The sequence below is a fragment of the Octopus bimaculoides genome, chromosome 6, assembly GCF_046866305.1.
Source record: "Octopus bimaculoides isolate indiv1 chromosome 6, ASM4686630v1, whole genome shotgun sequence".
Taxonomy (NCBI): Eukaryota; Metazoa; Mollusca; class Cephalopoda; order Octopoda; family Octopodidae; genus Octopus; species Octopus bimaculoides.
Genome location: NC_142933.1, coordinates 22,755,139 through 22,772,638, shown reverse-complemented (window position 1 = coordinate 22,772,638; position 17,500 = coordinate 22,755,139). Strand labels below are relative to the sequence as shown.

At 38.5% G+C, this 17,500-nt stretch overlaps 1 protein-coding gene across 3 annotated transcripts in view; it reads right to left on the bottom strand.

The window, feature by feature from the left end:
- LOC106877771 (active breakpoint cluster region-related protein) overlaps positions 1-17,500 on the bottom strand; it is a 57,314-nt gene that overhangs the window by 595 nt on the left and 39,219 nt on the right. For all 3 annotated transcript variants that reach the window (XM_089353595.1, XM_089353597.1, XM_089353596.1), the window contains exons 18-23: positions 17,332-17,397; positions 13,081-13,226; positions 7,959-8,020; positions 5,240-5,317; positions 4,441-4,575; positions 2,676-2,781 (exon numbers count right to left, since the gene is read on the bottom strand). In XM_089353595.1, coding sequence (XP_089209721.1) covers positions 2,676-2,781; positions 4,441-4,575; positions 5,240-5,317; positions 7,959-8,020; positions 13,081-13,226; positions 17,332-17,397 — 593 coding nt within the window. The remainder of the gene's footprint in view (positions 1-2,675; positions 2,782-4,440; positions 4,576-5,239; positions 5,318-7,958; positions 8,021-13,080; positions 13,227-17,331; positions 17,398-17,500) is intronic.

Below are 17,500 nucleotides of genomic sequence, written 5' to 3'. Positions count from 1 at the left end.
ATTAAATTCATATATAGGCGTAGGTGTGGCTGTGTGGTAAGTAGCTTGCTTACAAACCACATGGCTCCGGGTTCAGTCCCACTGCGTGGCATCTTGGGCAAGTATCTTCTCCTATAGCCTCGGGCCGACCAAAGCCTTGTGAGTGGATTTGGTAGACGGAAACTGAAAGAAACCCGTCGAATATATGTGTATATATATATATATATATATATATATATATATATATATATATATATATATATATATATATATATATATATATGTGTGTGTGTATGTATGTGTGTGTATGTGTGAGTTTGTGTGTCTGTGTTTGACCGCCCCCCCCCAACATCGCTTGACAACCGATGCTGGTGTGTTTACGTCCCCGTAACTTAGCGGTTCGGCAAAAGAGACCGATAGAATAATTACTAGGCTTCCAAAGAATAAGTCCAGGGGTCAATTTGCTCGACTAAAGGCGATGCTCCAGCATGGCCACAGTCAAAAGACTGAAGCAAGTAAAAGAGTTATATATATATATATATATATATATATATATATATATATATATATATATATATATATATATATATATATATATATATATATATATATACACACAGGGGCTGGACAAAATAGTAGAAACACCTAGCATCATAGCATCATAATTTTGAAATATCTATAAAACCGTCAAAAGCTTTTTATTTTTATGTTTTTCGATTTATTATTAGTGTTGCTTAATATGTTTTGCTAAAATTGCTGTTTCTTTTCAGATATCATCAAAAAAAGGTAATTAAAATTCAATTCATTAAAATGACAGATCTATCGGGCATTCAAAGAGTTGAAATTATTGGTGCTCGTATGGCAAGCGCTAGCGTAATGAAAACACCCGAAATGTTAGGTGTATCAGGAAGTACTGTCTCGAAAGTAATGACAGCCTTTGAGAAAGAGGGAAAAACCTCCTCGTCGAAACAAAACTCCGGAAGAAAACCAAAACTTTCAGATAGGTACCGTCGGACCCTTACGCGAAATGTTAGGAAGGATCACAAAAGTACAGCTCCCAAAATTACTGCAGAGTTTAATGACCACCTTGAGAACCCAGTTTTGACAGAAATTATTCGCCAGGAGCTGCACAAAGCCGGATTTCATGGGAAGGCTGCAATCAGAAAAGCACTACTTTCAAAAACAAACGTTGGAAAGCGTTTAGAGTGGGGAATAAATGATTTTTCCCGCACGAGGTTTTTTCACGCTAGCTACTTGATAAATTCTTGTAAAAATTTTATCCTATTATTGAATTAATTAAATATATAACCGGAACATATTCAGTGCTGAATTTTATTCTGGAAAAAAAAAAACACATGTACCGAGATGCAATTCAATAAAAGCCCGCCTCTTACATAGATATATAGGGATAAACAATCTTCTATGTACTATGCTGGATACAAGAGGTGTTTGTTTGTTTGGTATGTTGAATTTTTGTTTATTTTTATGTATTTTGACCATACTGTACTGATGAGCAGAGGTTACATATTCCTGTAATAACTGCGAAATCGACGATATATAGTTTAGTCTGTTTTTAAGAGGCCGGCTTTGAGAATTGCATTTCCTCGCGTTCAGTAAAAATGTGTTTATTATGGTAGTTTGACCTTAGAGTCCCTCATAGCGGGAAAGCTCATTTTTAATACTGACAGGGATGATAACAGCCCCACAGCGAAGCTAGATCAGTATACTTGACTAGTTTCGAATTTTTATACAGGCTGAGGGATAATTCTTTTCTACTTTTCTACTCGAGGCACAAGGCCCGAAACTTTTTGGGAGGAGGGGGCCAGTCGATTAGATCGACCCCAATACGCAACTGGTACTTAATTTATCGACCCCGAAAGGATGAAAAGCAAAGCATTTCGCCTGGCGTGCCAACATTTCTGCCAGCATGCAGCCTTAGGCTGCTGGATAATTGCGTAATTGCGATATCGGTGATGTCACAAGTATTAATTTACTCGGAGCATAAGCTCATTCAAACAATGTCTAACCCTCAACACACTAGATTAACCCACCGGTAACAAGACATTTTTTTATTTCATTCTTCTATCTGATAAGGAAGATTTTGCCCGAAATATTAAGAGATCATTAAACAATTTAGGCAGGTTAATATATTTTCTTCTCGTTATTTTCATTTATTGACATAAACTTAATATTTTACTATATATGTGTTAGATAGATAGATAGATAGATAAGAGAGAGAGGGGTAATCGAGAGAAAGAGAAAAAAGGGAAGTAGAAATTTCCTTATACAATCATTGCTGCCACTTCGTATCTCTTCAAGCCAATGATGGAGTTTTTACGAAGTCACTCGACTTGCTGGATATAGTAGTCAAATAGCCCTTAAATAACATTTGGATGTCTTAAATAGAGAAAACATTAGCCAAGGTAATCCTAAATATATCTCTTTTACCATATCACAAATCTTGCTCCTTGAAGTTAACCTGAGGTTAAACAACAACACTAGCAACAACTACAAACCAACAGCCAAAGCAACATTCACCACCTACTGTCACCAAAACAACACGACCTCACATTATTATTGTCATCACCATCATTATTTCACATCACATCCACCACCACCCTGCCAACAACTGCACGACCACTAACGCGAAAACCAGTATTGCCAGCAACAACAACAACAACAACGTCGCCACTTACTTCACGATATGTGCTATGAGAAAATCAAAGATACTTTGGTTAGGTTCCGGTAGTCCTCTCAGTAACATCTGTATAACTTTCGCCTGCCTCTCTGTGGTCTTTATATCTGTAAATCAATTTAAAATATATCAGTAAAAATATATATCACCTGGGGCACATTTTTAGGCGCAAGAGTAGCTGTGTGGTAAGTAGCTTGCTTACCAACCACATGGTTCTGGGTTCATTTCCACTGCGTGGCACCTTGGGCAAGTGTCTTCTACTATAGCCTCAGGCCGACCAAAGCCTTGTGAGTGGATTTGGTAGACGGAAACTGAAAGAAGCCTGTCGTATATATGTATATATATATGTGTATGTATGTGAGTGTATATGCCTGTGTGTCTGTGTTTCTCCCCCCAACATCACTTGACAACCGATGCTGGTGTGTTTACGTCCCCGTAACCTAGCGGTTCGGCAAAAGAGACCGATAGAATAAGTACTAGGCTTACAAAGAATAAGTCCTGGGGTCGATTTGCTCGACTAAAGGCGGTACTCCAGCATGGCCACAGTCAAATGACTGAAACAAGTAAAATAGAGTAAAGAGAGTATCAATAAAAAAAAACATCAATCATTGCACTTACAAAGATGCAGGCCAAACTGCACCAATGATTCATACACAATATTGGTTTCAAATTTTGGCACAAGGCCAGCAATTTTGGAGGAGGGTATAAGTCGATTACATCGAACCCCGTTCTCAACCGATACTTATTTTAATTTTATCGACATCGAAAGGGATGAAAGGTAAAGTCGGCCGCGGCGGCATTTGAACTCAGAACGTAAAGAAGCACTTTGCCGACAGCTCGCCTCCTCTTTAAACATACACAATATTCCTTACTAGTATGGGCTCGACGAGGAGGCTGAGGATTGGAGTAGGCAGAGGATGAGGAGGCAGGGGAGGAGGAGGCATGGGAGGAGGAGGCAGGGGAGGAGGAGGCAGGGGATGAGGAGGCAGAGGAGGAGGAGGCAGGGGAGGAGGAAGGGAAGGAGGCAGGGGAGGAGGCAGAGGTGGAGGAAGAGGAGGAGGAAAAGGAGGAGGAAGAGGAGGAGGCAGGGGAGGAGGCAGAGGAGGAGGCAGCGGAGGAGGTAGGGGAGGTAGGGGAGGAGGCAGAGGAGGAGGCAGGGAAGGAGGTAGGAGAGGAGGTAAGGGAGGCGTAGAAGGAGGCAGGGGTGAAGGAGTAGGAGCCGAGGGTTGAGGAGAAGGAGGCGGGGGAGGAAGTGAAGGAGGAAGTGGGAGGTAGGGGAGGTAGGGGAGGAGGCAGGGGCGGAGGCAGAGGAGGAGGCAGGGAAGGAGTAGGAGAGGAGGTAGGGAAGGAGGAGAAGGAGGAAGGGGTGAAGGAGTAGGAGGCCGAGGTTTGAGGAGAAGGGGGCAGGGGGAGGAGGTGAAGGAGGAAGGGGGAGGAGAAGGAGGCAGGAGGAGGAGGAGAAGGAGGCAGGGGGAGGAGGAGAAGGAGGCAGGGGGAGGAGAAGGAGGCAGGGGGAAGAGGAGAAGGAGGCAGGGGGAGGAGGAGAAGGAAGCAGGGGAGGAGGAGAAGGAGGCAAGGGGTAGGAGGAGAAGGAGGCTGGGGGAGGAGGAGAAGAAGGAGGCAGGGGAGGAGGAGGAGGAGGCAGGGGAGGAGGAGGAGGAGGCAGGGGAGGAGAAGGACGCAGGGGGAGGGGCAGCAGCAGTAGCAGCAAAAAAATTTGAAGGATTGGAGGTGGCGTAAATACAGAAGTCAGTAAAGTAACTTACCATCAGAGCTTACATAAAATTTCGAATTGTCTAGAAGCGGGTGTGGTAGACTCAAGAGGAAATTCATAAGCAGATTGGTTATATCATGTACAGAATATTTTCTGTCCTTGATGGAAAGCGCCCCAGTAAAACTGCCTGATTGAATACAGATAGAAAAACACATAAAAATGGCCATACCATGCCCACTTACCATTTAGAGAGAAAAAAAAAAGAAAACACTCGATTAAGGCATCTCAAATATCTCCATCTACCCCTATATCTCCACCTCCTAAGATCTGCTACTCCTTCTTCCTCTAATTTCTTTATTGCCCACAAGGGGCTAAACATAGAGGGGACAAACAAGGACAGACAAGGGATTAAGTCGATTAGATCGAGCCCAGTGCGTAACTGGTACTTAATTTATCGGCCCCGAAAGGATAAAAGGCAAAGTCGAACTTGGCGGAATTTGAACTCAGAACATAACGGCAGACGAAATACGACTAAGCATTTCGCCCGGCATGCTAACGTTTCTTATTTCTTTATTGCCCGCAAGGGGCTAAACATAGAGGGGACAAACAAGGATAGACAAAGGGATTAAGTCGATTACATCGACCCCAGTGCGTAACTGGTACTTAATCTATCGACCCCGAAAGGATGAAAGGCAAAATCGACCTCGGCGGAATTTGAGCTCAGAACATAAAAACGGAAGAAATGCCGGTAAACATTTTTTCCAGCTTGCTAACGATTCTGCCAGAGTATTTTCAATTTAAAGAGGCGTCAAACGTCTTAATCGACCACTAGTTGATCAAATGGTACTTACAGAGATCAAATACTCCCATTAGTTCTTCCACATGACTCTCGTTGCCAGGAATTAAGTAGATATTTTCAACATCCAAACCTTGCGGTTGTTTTAAGAAGAAACGAAAGAAAAAGTAGAGCAATTTAAATATAAACCTCCTATTGTAAAACAGTGTAAGATGCAGGACTAGAAGACAGTGGACATTATTCGTGGGTGAATGCTTCGTAACGGAGTTTGTAGTGGTGGTATACGTTGTAACGATAGTTATAGTAGTGGTGATCTTATGGTAGTGTTGGTGGTGTTGGTGTTGTTGTTGGTGATGGTGGTGATAGCAGCGGCAGAAACGGTGTTTTTTGAAGTGGTGGTGTTGATGTGTAAAGACATTGGCAAGAGAAAATGATCAACCTTACGCTTAATATCATTTTGCACAGTCACAAGTACGTCATGAGGACAAATATAGGACATTGTTGTTATGCTACAGAGTGATGTGATATGGGGATATGTGACGTAATGCGGTGTGATATTTTTGCTCTATACCAGATCAATCCTTCGATAGAAAACTTGTTAAGGTTATCTCTACAGATTTTTCTATAGAGATTATAGCCAGCACTGATTTAGTTACACCATTTCATATCCAAAACACCTGATGTAAACAACAATGAGATCGAAGATCAAAAATGGATAATGGGTGTATATGACATATTTCAGGAGATTTTGCTCCTTCGTCAGAGGCACATCAGACCCATTAATCATCCACTAAGTAACGCAGTATAGAAGAAGATAGAGAAGGCACTCCATCGCTTACGACGTCGAGTGCTCCAGTTGATCCGATCAACGGAACAGCCTGCTCGTGAAATCAACGTGCAAGTGGCTGAGCACTCCACAGACACGTGTACCCTTAAGGTAGTTCTCGGGGAGATTCAGCGTGACACAGTGTGACAAGGCTGACCCTTTGAATTACAGGCACAACAGAAACAGGAAGTAAGAGTGAGAGAAAGTTGTGGTGAAAGAGTACAGCAGGGTTCGCTACCATCCCCTGCCGGAGCCTCGTGGAGCTTTAGGTTTTTTCGCTCAATAAACACTCACAACGCCCGGTCTGGGAATCGAAACTGGGATCCTATGACCGCGAGTCCGCTGCCCTAACCACTGAGCCATTGCGCCTCCACATCGCAGTGTAATGTTATTGGATACCAGACTTACATATTAAACACATTCCTGGAAGCTGGTACATAAACATTAATGACAGGTAAGGACATGCTATTTCGTTATGCAACCATAATATGCTACAAAGTATATTAAACGTTTTTATAATATACTTTGTAGTCATCGTGGCTCCGTCGGTTGCGACGACGAGGGTTCCAGTTGATCTGATCAACGGAACAGCCTGCTCGTGAAATTAACGTGCAAGTGGCTGAGTACTCCACAAACACGTGTACCCTTAACGTAGTTCTCGGGGAGACTCAGCGTGGCACATAGTGTAACAGGACTGGCTCTTTAGAATACAGGTACAACAGAGACATATTATTAGCATTATCCAATGAGTCCTTTTAGATGAGAAACGGACGTGATATGAAACGTGAGGATAATGTGACGTGATATGACGTTATATCGAGAACTTCACTGTGGGGAGATATGATGCTGCGTATAAAGTGATGTGATATCGATTGCTGTGATATGGTGAGATATAATTTAGTGTAGTGTCAAGTGATATAGCTTTATGTTGTGAGATACGATTCGGTATTTATTATGTGATATGATATCAAGAACTGATATGTTAAGATGTGTTGTGCTGTGTAAAAGAAATGTGATATCGCGTATTTTAATGTGATTGGATGTGATGTGGTGCAATATCCTGTGACAACCAGTGGTGTGAGGAAATTAGATGTGATGTGAGGAGAGTGGCATGTGATAATAATTACTATAAAATGATGTTACATAATATGGCCCAATATTGTGTAATATCGAGTTCTGTCATGCGATGAGATACGACGAGATGTAATGTGAACTGATATCGTGTGTTCTGATGTGATATGATACTGCATGCTCCGATGTAGTGACTTACGAGGTGGGAATAATTTGATATCGAAGGTGTGTGGCCTAGGGATTAGGGTGCTGCACTGACAATGGAGCAGAGCTTTGTGTTCTTGAACGAAACCCTTCATGTGACATCGCATCAGTCAATTCATTTATGAATGAGTACTCTTGCGATAGATCTTGTATTCCGTTCAGGGGTAATGTTGTTATTACGGTCACTCACACGCCATGGAGACCGAGAAGCCGGCCCCCATGACTCAAGTGAGCAGTGTCCAGGGGTTGAAGATAATAATGATGATGATGATGATGATGATGATGATGATGATGATGATGATGATGATGATGATGATGATGACGACGACGACGACGACGGTGATGATGATGATCATGATGATCATGATGATCATGATGAAGATAATGAAGGGGATGAAGAAGATGATGACGTCGACGACGACGACAACGATGATATAATGTGATATGATATTGAATGTTTTTTTGTTTTTTTTCGTCGAGTAACATGAGAATCTCGAATGCTATAATGAGGTAAAAACGTGCTGCACTCTAATGTCATGTGATATCGGGTGATATGAAATGGTGAGGTGTGATGCAGGATGAAGTGATGTAAACTTGAACAGATTCTGGAAGTGTTATAAGGTAATGGGGCAAAGAACCTCTTTCTCAAGTCTACAACACTTATGTGTCCTACCTCTTTCTTCTATAAACTTAACACAACTTTCGAGAATTAGAGGAACGTCTCTCTTTTCACGTCTGCAAATATCAAGGATATTAGGATAAGTATAGAGGTACTACGAAGATTATGCATGGATACATACATACATGCATACATATATATGTATACACAAACACACACACACATGTATATACATACATACATACATACATACATACATACATACATACATACATACATACATACATACATACATATATATATATAAATTTATTTCCCAAACGCATGGATAATTTATCCTGATCACGCTATTTATTAGCATTATCACGCGTTTGGGAAATAATTTTATTTCTGTATCTTACAATACATCTCAACGCTTCTGAAAAAGAACAAACTTTGTTTACTTTCATCGTAAAAGTTGAATTTATATATATATATATATATATATATATATATATATATATATATATATATATATATATATATATATATATATATATATATAAGTTTATGTATCTATTATCTCAGTTTAAAAAAAAAACTTGACGATGTAAATATGTTAATAGTTACCATGGGTAGCAAAAATCACACAAAAAACCAGGATATCACACCCGTTTTATAGGTAGAGATACCAAGTTAAAGCGATGCATTTTCAGTAGATATGAATATATATATATATATATATATATATATATGAATAAATAACAAACAAAATAGAATGAAAAAACTACAGAAGATTTGTATTACATTTTTAAAAATATATTAAAATCGTCATATTAGGAAAATGATATAAAATTTTATGTATAGTAACATTGTTCTATTTTTGTTTCTTATACATCCAACCACGTGCTTTCACATATCAACTCTCTCACCCTATATATATATATATATATATATATATATATATATGTATGTATGTATGTATGTATATGTGTGTGTATGTGCTTGATTGCGTGCGAGCATGCGTGCGTGTGTGTGTTTAGGAATTTGTTTTGCAAGATTCTTGATGTGAAATCGTGTGTTGAAACAGATATTGTTATATTTTGGGATGGTCATTTATTTTCCTTGCCAAATAAACACATGCACTATATAGTCGTTCTTCACTCATTTATTATTGTTGTTCTTATTTTATCCTAAGTCCATTGTCTAGAAATCTTTGGACACACATCTGTGACCTCTCCAGCGAGCTTTCATCTACGTGTTATGCTTCTGTTCTGTTGTTTAGTCTATTCTCTTATGTCCACCATGGACATAAGATAAAATAAGAACAATAATAAATAAGTGAAGAACGAACATATAGTGCGTGTGTATATTTGGCAAGAAAAAAAAATAACTACTCCGAAATATAATAATAGATAGATTGATAGACAGACAGACAGACAGACAGGCAGATAGATAGATAGATAGATAGATAGATAGATAGATAGATAGATAGATAGATAGATAGATAGATAGATAGATAGATTGATAGATAGATAGATAGATAGATAGATAGATAGATAGATAGATAGATAGATAGAAACAGATAGATAGATAGATAGATAGATAGATAGATAGATAGATAGATAGATAGATAGATAGAAACAGATAGATAGATAGATATATAGATAGATAGATAGAAAGATAGATAGATAGACAGAAACAGATAGATAGACAGACAGAAACAGATAGATAGAAACAGATAGATAGATAGATAGATAGATAGATAGATAGATAGATAGATAGATAGATAGGGGTTCTTTATTAGCCACACAGGGCTCAAAACAGAGGGGACAAAATACAAATGTAGAGTTTTTTCTTTTCGAGGAGGGCGAAAACAAAGCAGAAAAAAAACAAAAGTGGGGACAACGATGAAAAAAACATCGCAAAACGTTAGAGAGATAGATAGATAGATAGATAGATAGATAGACACATCATATGTAAAGTAAGAATTCACATTCTCAAACTACGGTTTTGTTCTATCACTGTAGTGATTTAAAAAGAAAATCCTTACTTTAAAATAACTCACAGCATGAACAATACTTTCCTCACTGACTATATTCTATGTTTACACATAAATAAACATATATATAAGACTCTACCCGTATAAATGTATTCTTTTCTACTCTAGGCACAAGGCTGGAAATTTTGGGAGAGGGGGGGGCAGTCGATCAGATCGACACCAGTACGTAACTGGTACTTAATTTATCGACCCCGAATGGATGAAAGGCAAAGTCGACTCCGGCAGAGTTTGTACTCAAAAAGTAAAGACAGACGATATGCGCTAAGCATTTCGCCCGGCGTGCTAACATTTCTTATTTCTTTATTGCCCACAAGGGGACAAACAAGGACAGACAAAGGGATTAAGACGATTAGATCGACCCCAGTGCGTAACTGGTACTTAACGTAACGGCAGACGAAATACCGCTAAGCATTTCGCCCGGCGTGCTAACGATTCTGACAGCTCGCCGCCTTCCAGTGCTAATGTACTGTTGTAATATGTACTGAGTAACGTTCCGTTTTTTGTGGTACAAAATACACTGTGCATGTGTGTGTGTGTGTGTGTGTGTGTGTGTGTGTGTGTGTGTGTGTGTGTGTGTGTGTGTGTGTTTGTGTGTGTGTATACGTCGCGTGGACAGAACGCTATAGAAGTTATTAAGAGATTAATAATTGGTAATTTATACAAAAATGCACAAAGACATAATCAACAAACAAATGTATACATATATAAATATAAATAAAGGAACAGAACTAAAACAAGTTGGCACCCCGTTGATTACGACCACGGCATCTTGGTACTGGAAGATGATGCTTCCGAAAGTATACTTGAGCCTGCTTGTTGTTGGACTAAGTAAGAACACCCTCACATCCACTAGGTCCATAAAAAATAAAACCCTTCTCTTCTTTTATAAGAACATTATTTAATTCTGCCTTCTTGAACTCGCTCAGCAGATCCGTCAGTTCCTTGCTGTTGATAATAAGAACTGTGAATCTAATATCGTTTCATAATAAGAGATTCTCTGTCTTGTATCTAGTTCGTTTTTAATGTGGATTAGCATTGCTTCTTTCGTTTTTCGTTCTTTATTCTCCTATGTTTTGAACAGATTGAAACGCGTCTCTACAGTTTCCATCATCTCATATACTGCGGCATAAGCTGCTTGTTTGGTTTGCTAACCTCACCTGTTACTTCGCCGATTTCACCGTCCTATACCTCTGGCTTTGACAGTACAGAGGTATGTTACATTCTTCTTTGTACTGGTTCCATCTATTCTCTGGGCATGAATTTGTTGCACCTCCTAAAATAATCTTCCGTTTTCCCCTTTCCTGAAGCCGGCCAATATCATCACCTTCTGACCAAAAACGCTAATAAAACCACTGCTATTGCTAGTAACGTTATTTACAAAATCGTTATAGAATTTTTTTCCATTTGTTCAAGTTTCAATATCTCCTGTGTCTATTCAATAATTCGGTGGAGGCGCGATGGAGCAGTCGTTAGGGCAGCGGACTCGCGGTCATAGGATCGTGGTTTCGATTCCCAGACCGGGTGTTGTGAGTGTTTATTGAGCGAAAACACCTAAAAGCTCCACGAGGCTCCGACAGGGGGTGATGGCGAACCCTGCTGTACTCTTCCACCGCAACTTTCTCTCACTCTTACTTCCTGTTTCTGTTGTGACTGTAATTCAAAGGGTCAGCCTTGTCACACTGTGTCACACTCAATATCCCCGAGAACTACGTTAAGGGTACACGTGTCTGTGGAGTGCTCAGCCACTTGCACGTTAATTTCACGAGCAGGCTGTTCCGTTGATCGGATCAACTGGAACCCTCGACGTCGTAAGCGACGGAGTGCCAACACACATTCAATAATTCATTTACTTTCTTTTCCTGTCAAAATCTGTCATTGATTTCAAAATTTTTATTGAAAGTTTTAATTGCGTATCTTCAAGAAACGTGCTTCTGATTAGAAACTCTTGCTACCAAACCAGAAGAAGCCATCTACATACAATATTTTGAAAAGTTTTATATAAATGACTAATAGATGGACCTTTCTTTCATCCCAGCTAAGGTTGAAAGCGTCCAAAAGTTGTTGAAGTCCGTTGCTTACAAATTGAAAACGGTTTTTTTTAATCAAATAAATCGTGGTTATACACTTTTTGCTGACACTTCAACACACAAATAGCATCAACAATAATAATGGTTTCAAATTTTGCCACAAGGGCAGCTATTTTGGGGGAGGGTATGTATCGGTTACAACTACCCCAGGGTTTCACTTAATTTATCGACCCCAAAAGAATGAAAGGCAATGTCGACCTCGGCGGAATTTGAACTCAGAACGTAGAGGCAGACGAAATACCTACTTCTTTACTGCCCACAAGGGGCTACACACAGAGGGGACAAACAAGGACAGACAAACGGATTAAGTCGATTATATCGACCCCAGTACGTAACTGGTACTTAATTTATCGACCTCGAAAGGATGAAAGGCAAAGTCGACCTCGGCGGAATTTGAACTCAGAACGCAGTGGCAGACGAAATACCGCTAAGCATTTCGCTCAGCGTGCTAACGTTTCTGCCAGCTCGCCGCTAAGCATTTCGGTCGGCGTGTTAACTATTCTGCCAGTTAGCCCCTTAACAACAACAATAATGATAATAATAATCACTTAACAGTTCCCTTATTGAGATTGATGCAAGTACCAGAGTTACATTAATTCAGAAATCTATTCTACTAGGAACAGAAAGGATTATAAGAAAGGTCCTCGGTATCTAAGGAAACTAGTTGCGGCCCGATATCATGGTCATTGATTCCAAATGTAAATCATTCGCGGACACCATGAATAACAATAATAATAATTAATAATAATAATAATAATAATAATAATAATAATAATAAGAAGAAGAAGAAGAAGAAGAAGAAGAAGAAGAAGAAGAAGAAGAAGAAGAAGAAGAAGAAGAAGAAGAAGAAGAAGAACAACAACAACAACAACAACAACAACAACAACAACAACAACAATAATAATAATAATAATAATAATAATAATAATAATAATAATAGCAACGATGTTAATAATGTTAATAATAGTAATAGTAATATCAATAAGAGACGTGCACAACATGATATTTGTTTATGACGCCAACTCAAAAGCTAAATTAACTCACTCACTCTGATATGTCCTCCAAGGATTTTCCAAAAACAGCGCCCCGCATTGACATTATGTAGTCTAAAGCTTCCCACTGAAGCAAACTCATTCTCCGTTTATTACCATTCATATCTGAGGTGTAACGCACGGATAATGCCGCAGCAGTTCTCTGGCGAGATAGAAAAATGTTAACATATAGTGACAGATATATATATATATATATATATATATATATATATATATATATATATATATATATATATATATATATAACGACATGGGAAGTTTTAAAAAACACCCTCTGCGTAAAGAGAATACAGTTCAGTGTGAAATAACATAATCATTGTAGTGAGACCACATACATAAAAAAAAAAACCATTTAATTTATTCAATGTAGCAGCGAAGTAATGAAAGAAGAAGAAAAACAAGCATTAAATTAATTTCTTGCGAGGAGCAAAGCAACAACAGCCGAATAACAATTCCGAGATGCGATTTATTTAAACATTTGATGGAGTGATGCATTGGGGAACAGGTTTGAACGATTCAGAATATATTTTAGTCTTCTTAAACTTCCAGTATGTCTCTTAATTTGTTTTGTCTTGCATTGGGCCCTGAACTACCGATGGTGTAGTACGGATTTTGTTGTAACAAATTGTATGCCAGTATTCTCTATTTGTCGCAGCTGTGTGCCCGTCCATTCAGCTCTGTCTATTTTTACCTCTGGTCAATTCTTCTTCTTTCTCTGTGTATGCTTCCTGGAAGAATCGTTTTTGCAAAGCTATTAGGTCCAGTGGTGTAGCTAATAGTGAATCAAAGAGAGCGGCCGCTCCCCGAACACGTTTTTCAAAATTAGTACCTTTTCAATTTTTCTTTGACTCCTTAGTCCGCTTGTGCGGTAAAATTCGAATTTCCTTTTTCTTTTTCTTTCTTTATAATCGCATGGCTTTGAAAGAGCATTTCTAGAGTCATTACTTTATTCGACCCCACCCCGTGTTTTTGAACTGTCTGCTCAATCTCCTGTGATGTGTTGGTGGTCGCTGACATCTGAAGAACCAAAACAAACCCTGACGTCATAATCGTTCGACTCTGGACAATCGACATTGGACACTGGATTTTTCACATCACACCTAGCTGTAAATTTCTTGCAAAATGACATTGTTACTGAAACATGAGATTAATAAATGTACACTACAATTACACATTTTATTATTAATGAAATATTTTGTGTAATATAAGAGAAGTGAATTGTTTAGTATGTGTCACGGCACTTTTGTTTTATGCTTGCTCCCCACTAACTTTAGAAGCTGGCTTAGGCCTCTGATTGGGCCTTGCTATATGACTCTATGTATTCTTTGCTCATTAACTTCCTTGAAGATTTCTTCGCGAATCCATGCGTACGTAATGTGGACCATGTTCGAAATGCCTGGGATGATACGGTAGCACCTCATTGGCAATGTCTGTATCTTCCTCTGAGGAGTTCAGATTGAGTATTTGTAAAGTAAGATGGGAAGTACCAGTGCATATATACATATACATACATACATACATACATATATAGGCGCAGGAGTGGCTGTGTGGTAAGTAGCTTGCTTACCAACCACATGGTTCCGAGTTCATTCCTACTGCGTGGAACCTTGGGCAAGTGTCTTCTATTATAGCCTCGGGCCGACCAAAGCCTTGTGAATGGATTTGGTAGACGGAAACTGAAAGAATCCCGTCGTATATATGTATATATATATGTGTGTGTGTGTGTGTGTGTGTGTGTGTGTGTGTGTGTGTGTGTGTGTGTGTGTGTGTGTGTGTTTGTCTCCCCCAACATCGCTTGACAGCCGATGCTGGTGTGTTTACGTCCCCGTAACTTAGCGGTTCGACAAAAGAGACCGATAGAATAAGTACTAAGCATCCAAAGAATAAGTCCTGGGGTCGATTTGCTCGACTAAAGGCGGTGCTCCAGCATGGCCACAGTCAAATGACTGAAACAAGTAAAAGAGTAAAAGAGTAAAGAGATATACATACATACACACAAATAAATATTTATACATTCAGAATGCTTATGTTTACAAAGGAGTAACTTAGCGTGAAAAGTTTATCAGAAGCTGACAAAATATAATGAAATATATTTGGAAAGGCATCGAATTACGATGGTCAACAGTATATCGAAATTTTATTGGTTATCGAGAAAGCATTAGAGAAAGCGTCACATATTAATCTAAGCAGTGACATACTCAGAAAACATGATATTATCGTCAATTTATTTGAGAAGCCACTTACTTTCAATACCAAGTATATCAAACGCACATAAACAAGACAAACAGCTATGGTTGATTGAAGTTTTAGTGTTAATGAATAAATGAATGGAGTGGAACTCTAATTAAATGACAATTTTTCAGGATATATCAAATCCAATAAACAAAAAAATAGAATATTTTATTCAGTGGATAACTGGAAATTTTTCTCACCAATTTCAATGTTTTGTTCAAAATTAGAAAAAGATATAATAGCACTTAATGCTGCTCCGTAAATCACAGATTTCATTTTCTGAATTCGGTGACATGAGCGTCGCGTGTTCTATGATACAGTACAATCGATCAAATAATTGTTAATATTATCGTCCTTCAAACTCCAGATATGTTTGGAGAACGAAGTGGTAAGGCAGTTCTGTTAGTACTTTGACGAAGACACACAAGCACACACACAATATGCACACACACATGCACGCACACACACATATACATATATATAGGGAATCTTTATAATGAGATTTGCAGTGACCTCCCCATAGTATTTTGTTTCACTGTCACCTGCAAGCGAAGCTTCAGTTGGATAATAAAATGCTTTGATAAAACTTTACGTTCACAGGATAATTACATCGGTGGAAATAATATTTTCACAAGAAAGATGTTCTGTGTATATATTGGCAATGAGAGTAGCGATGTTTTGGTTCAATTGTATTCCATTAATGCCTTAATATTTTGATTAAATAACGCATGATATTTATGATATAACGAAAGACATATGCATGCCATTTGCGAAATTTGATAGAAAATTTTAAAATAAAAGGCGGATTAAACCATATAACATTCGTTTTCTAATTATGGGAATATGAATATAAATACAAACTTTATAAATATTAATGTTTCTACCGTACGTAATGTACTCCGCCTTCGAAGTACTATCTTGCAATGCAACATTATAATAATGAGAAACAAAGTTAAAAGTTCCTTCATCAGAGGAAGAATCTCCATCTCTGATACATAGTTTTTATGTATCGGAGTTGGGGACAAATAGAATCTGTAATTACACATGTTAAAACTAACAAACAAATCAACTTTATAACAATTTGAATTATGTCGGATATATAAGGCATGGCGGCATAGTCTCTAATATGCGAATACTCGAATTACTGGAATGGTCAATGGTGAAGGGATTTTGATCATAAATTTGCAGGATTAGGAATGAATTGAGGCTAGATAACAAGAAAGACAACGAAAATATCAACAATAATATCAAGAATAAAAACAACAATGAATCCAGTAAAGGTGTGCAAAATTAGAAACAACCCAAATGCAGAATTACCAACATATCCATAATGTATCTTTTATAGATAGAGAGATAGACGCAGACAGACAGACAGACAGACAGACAGACAGACAGACAGACAGACAGGCAGACAGACAGATAGATAGATAGATAGATAGATAGATAGATAGATAGATAGACAGATAGATAGATAGATAGATAGATAGATAGATAGATAGACAGACAGACAGACAGACAGACAGACAGACAGATGGACGGACAGACAGACAGATGGATGGACGGACAGACAGATGGATGGACGGACAGACAGATGGACGGACAGACGGACGGACGGACGGACGGATGGATGGATGGAGGCACAGAGACTGACAGACAGACAAGCAGACAGACAGATATACAGATAGATAGATAGATAGATAGATAGATAGATCGGATGTTTTCAAGGCACATCAAGCTCGCGGTCGGGATATCCGGAATAAATATATTGAGTATATCCTTGAACAATAGCATTCACTAACGAATATATCCAACACTTTAGATAGAGATAGATAGATAGATAGATACATACATACATACATACATACATACATGATAATAATCACGAAGTGCATAAAGTGTGTTCGGATCTGACCTATCCTATCGTGAAAATGCACAAACATATAACAATGCTATCTTGAGGCATATGAATGGTGCATGCTTTTAAAAGTAGGAAATTATGCAAAATTATCACTTACCTTCACAGACGGATACATTGGAACTAATAGGAATTGGTAAGCATTGCATATGGAGGTATTATGAAACTGTTGATAGAATAAGAAATTTGTAATAGAATAAGTTCGTCTCCACTTAAAAGAAGTATGTTTCGAAGTTATGAGCCTCGCTCTACTCTGTGGATTCTAAGAA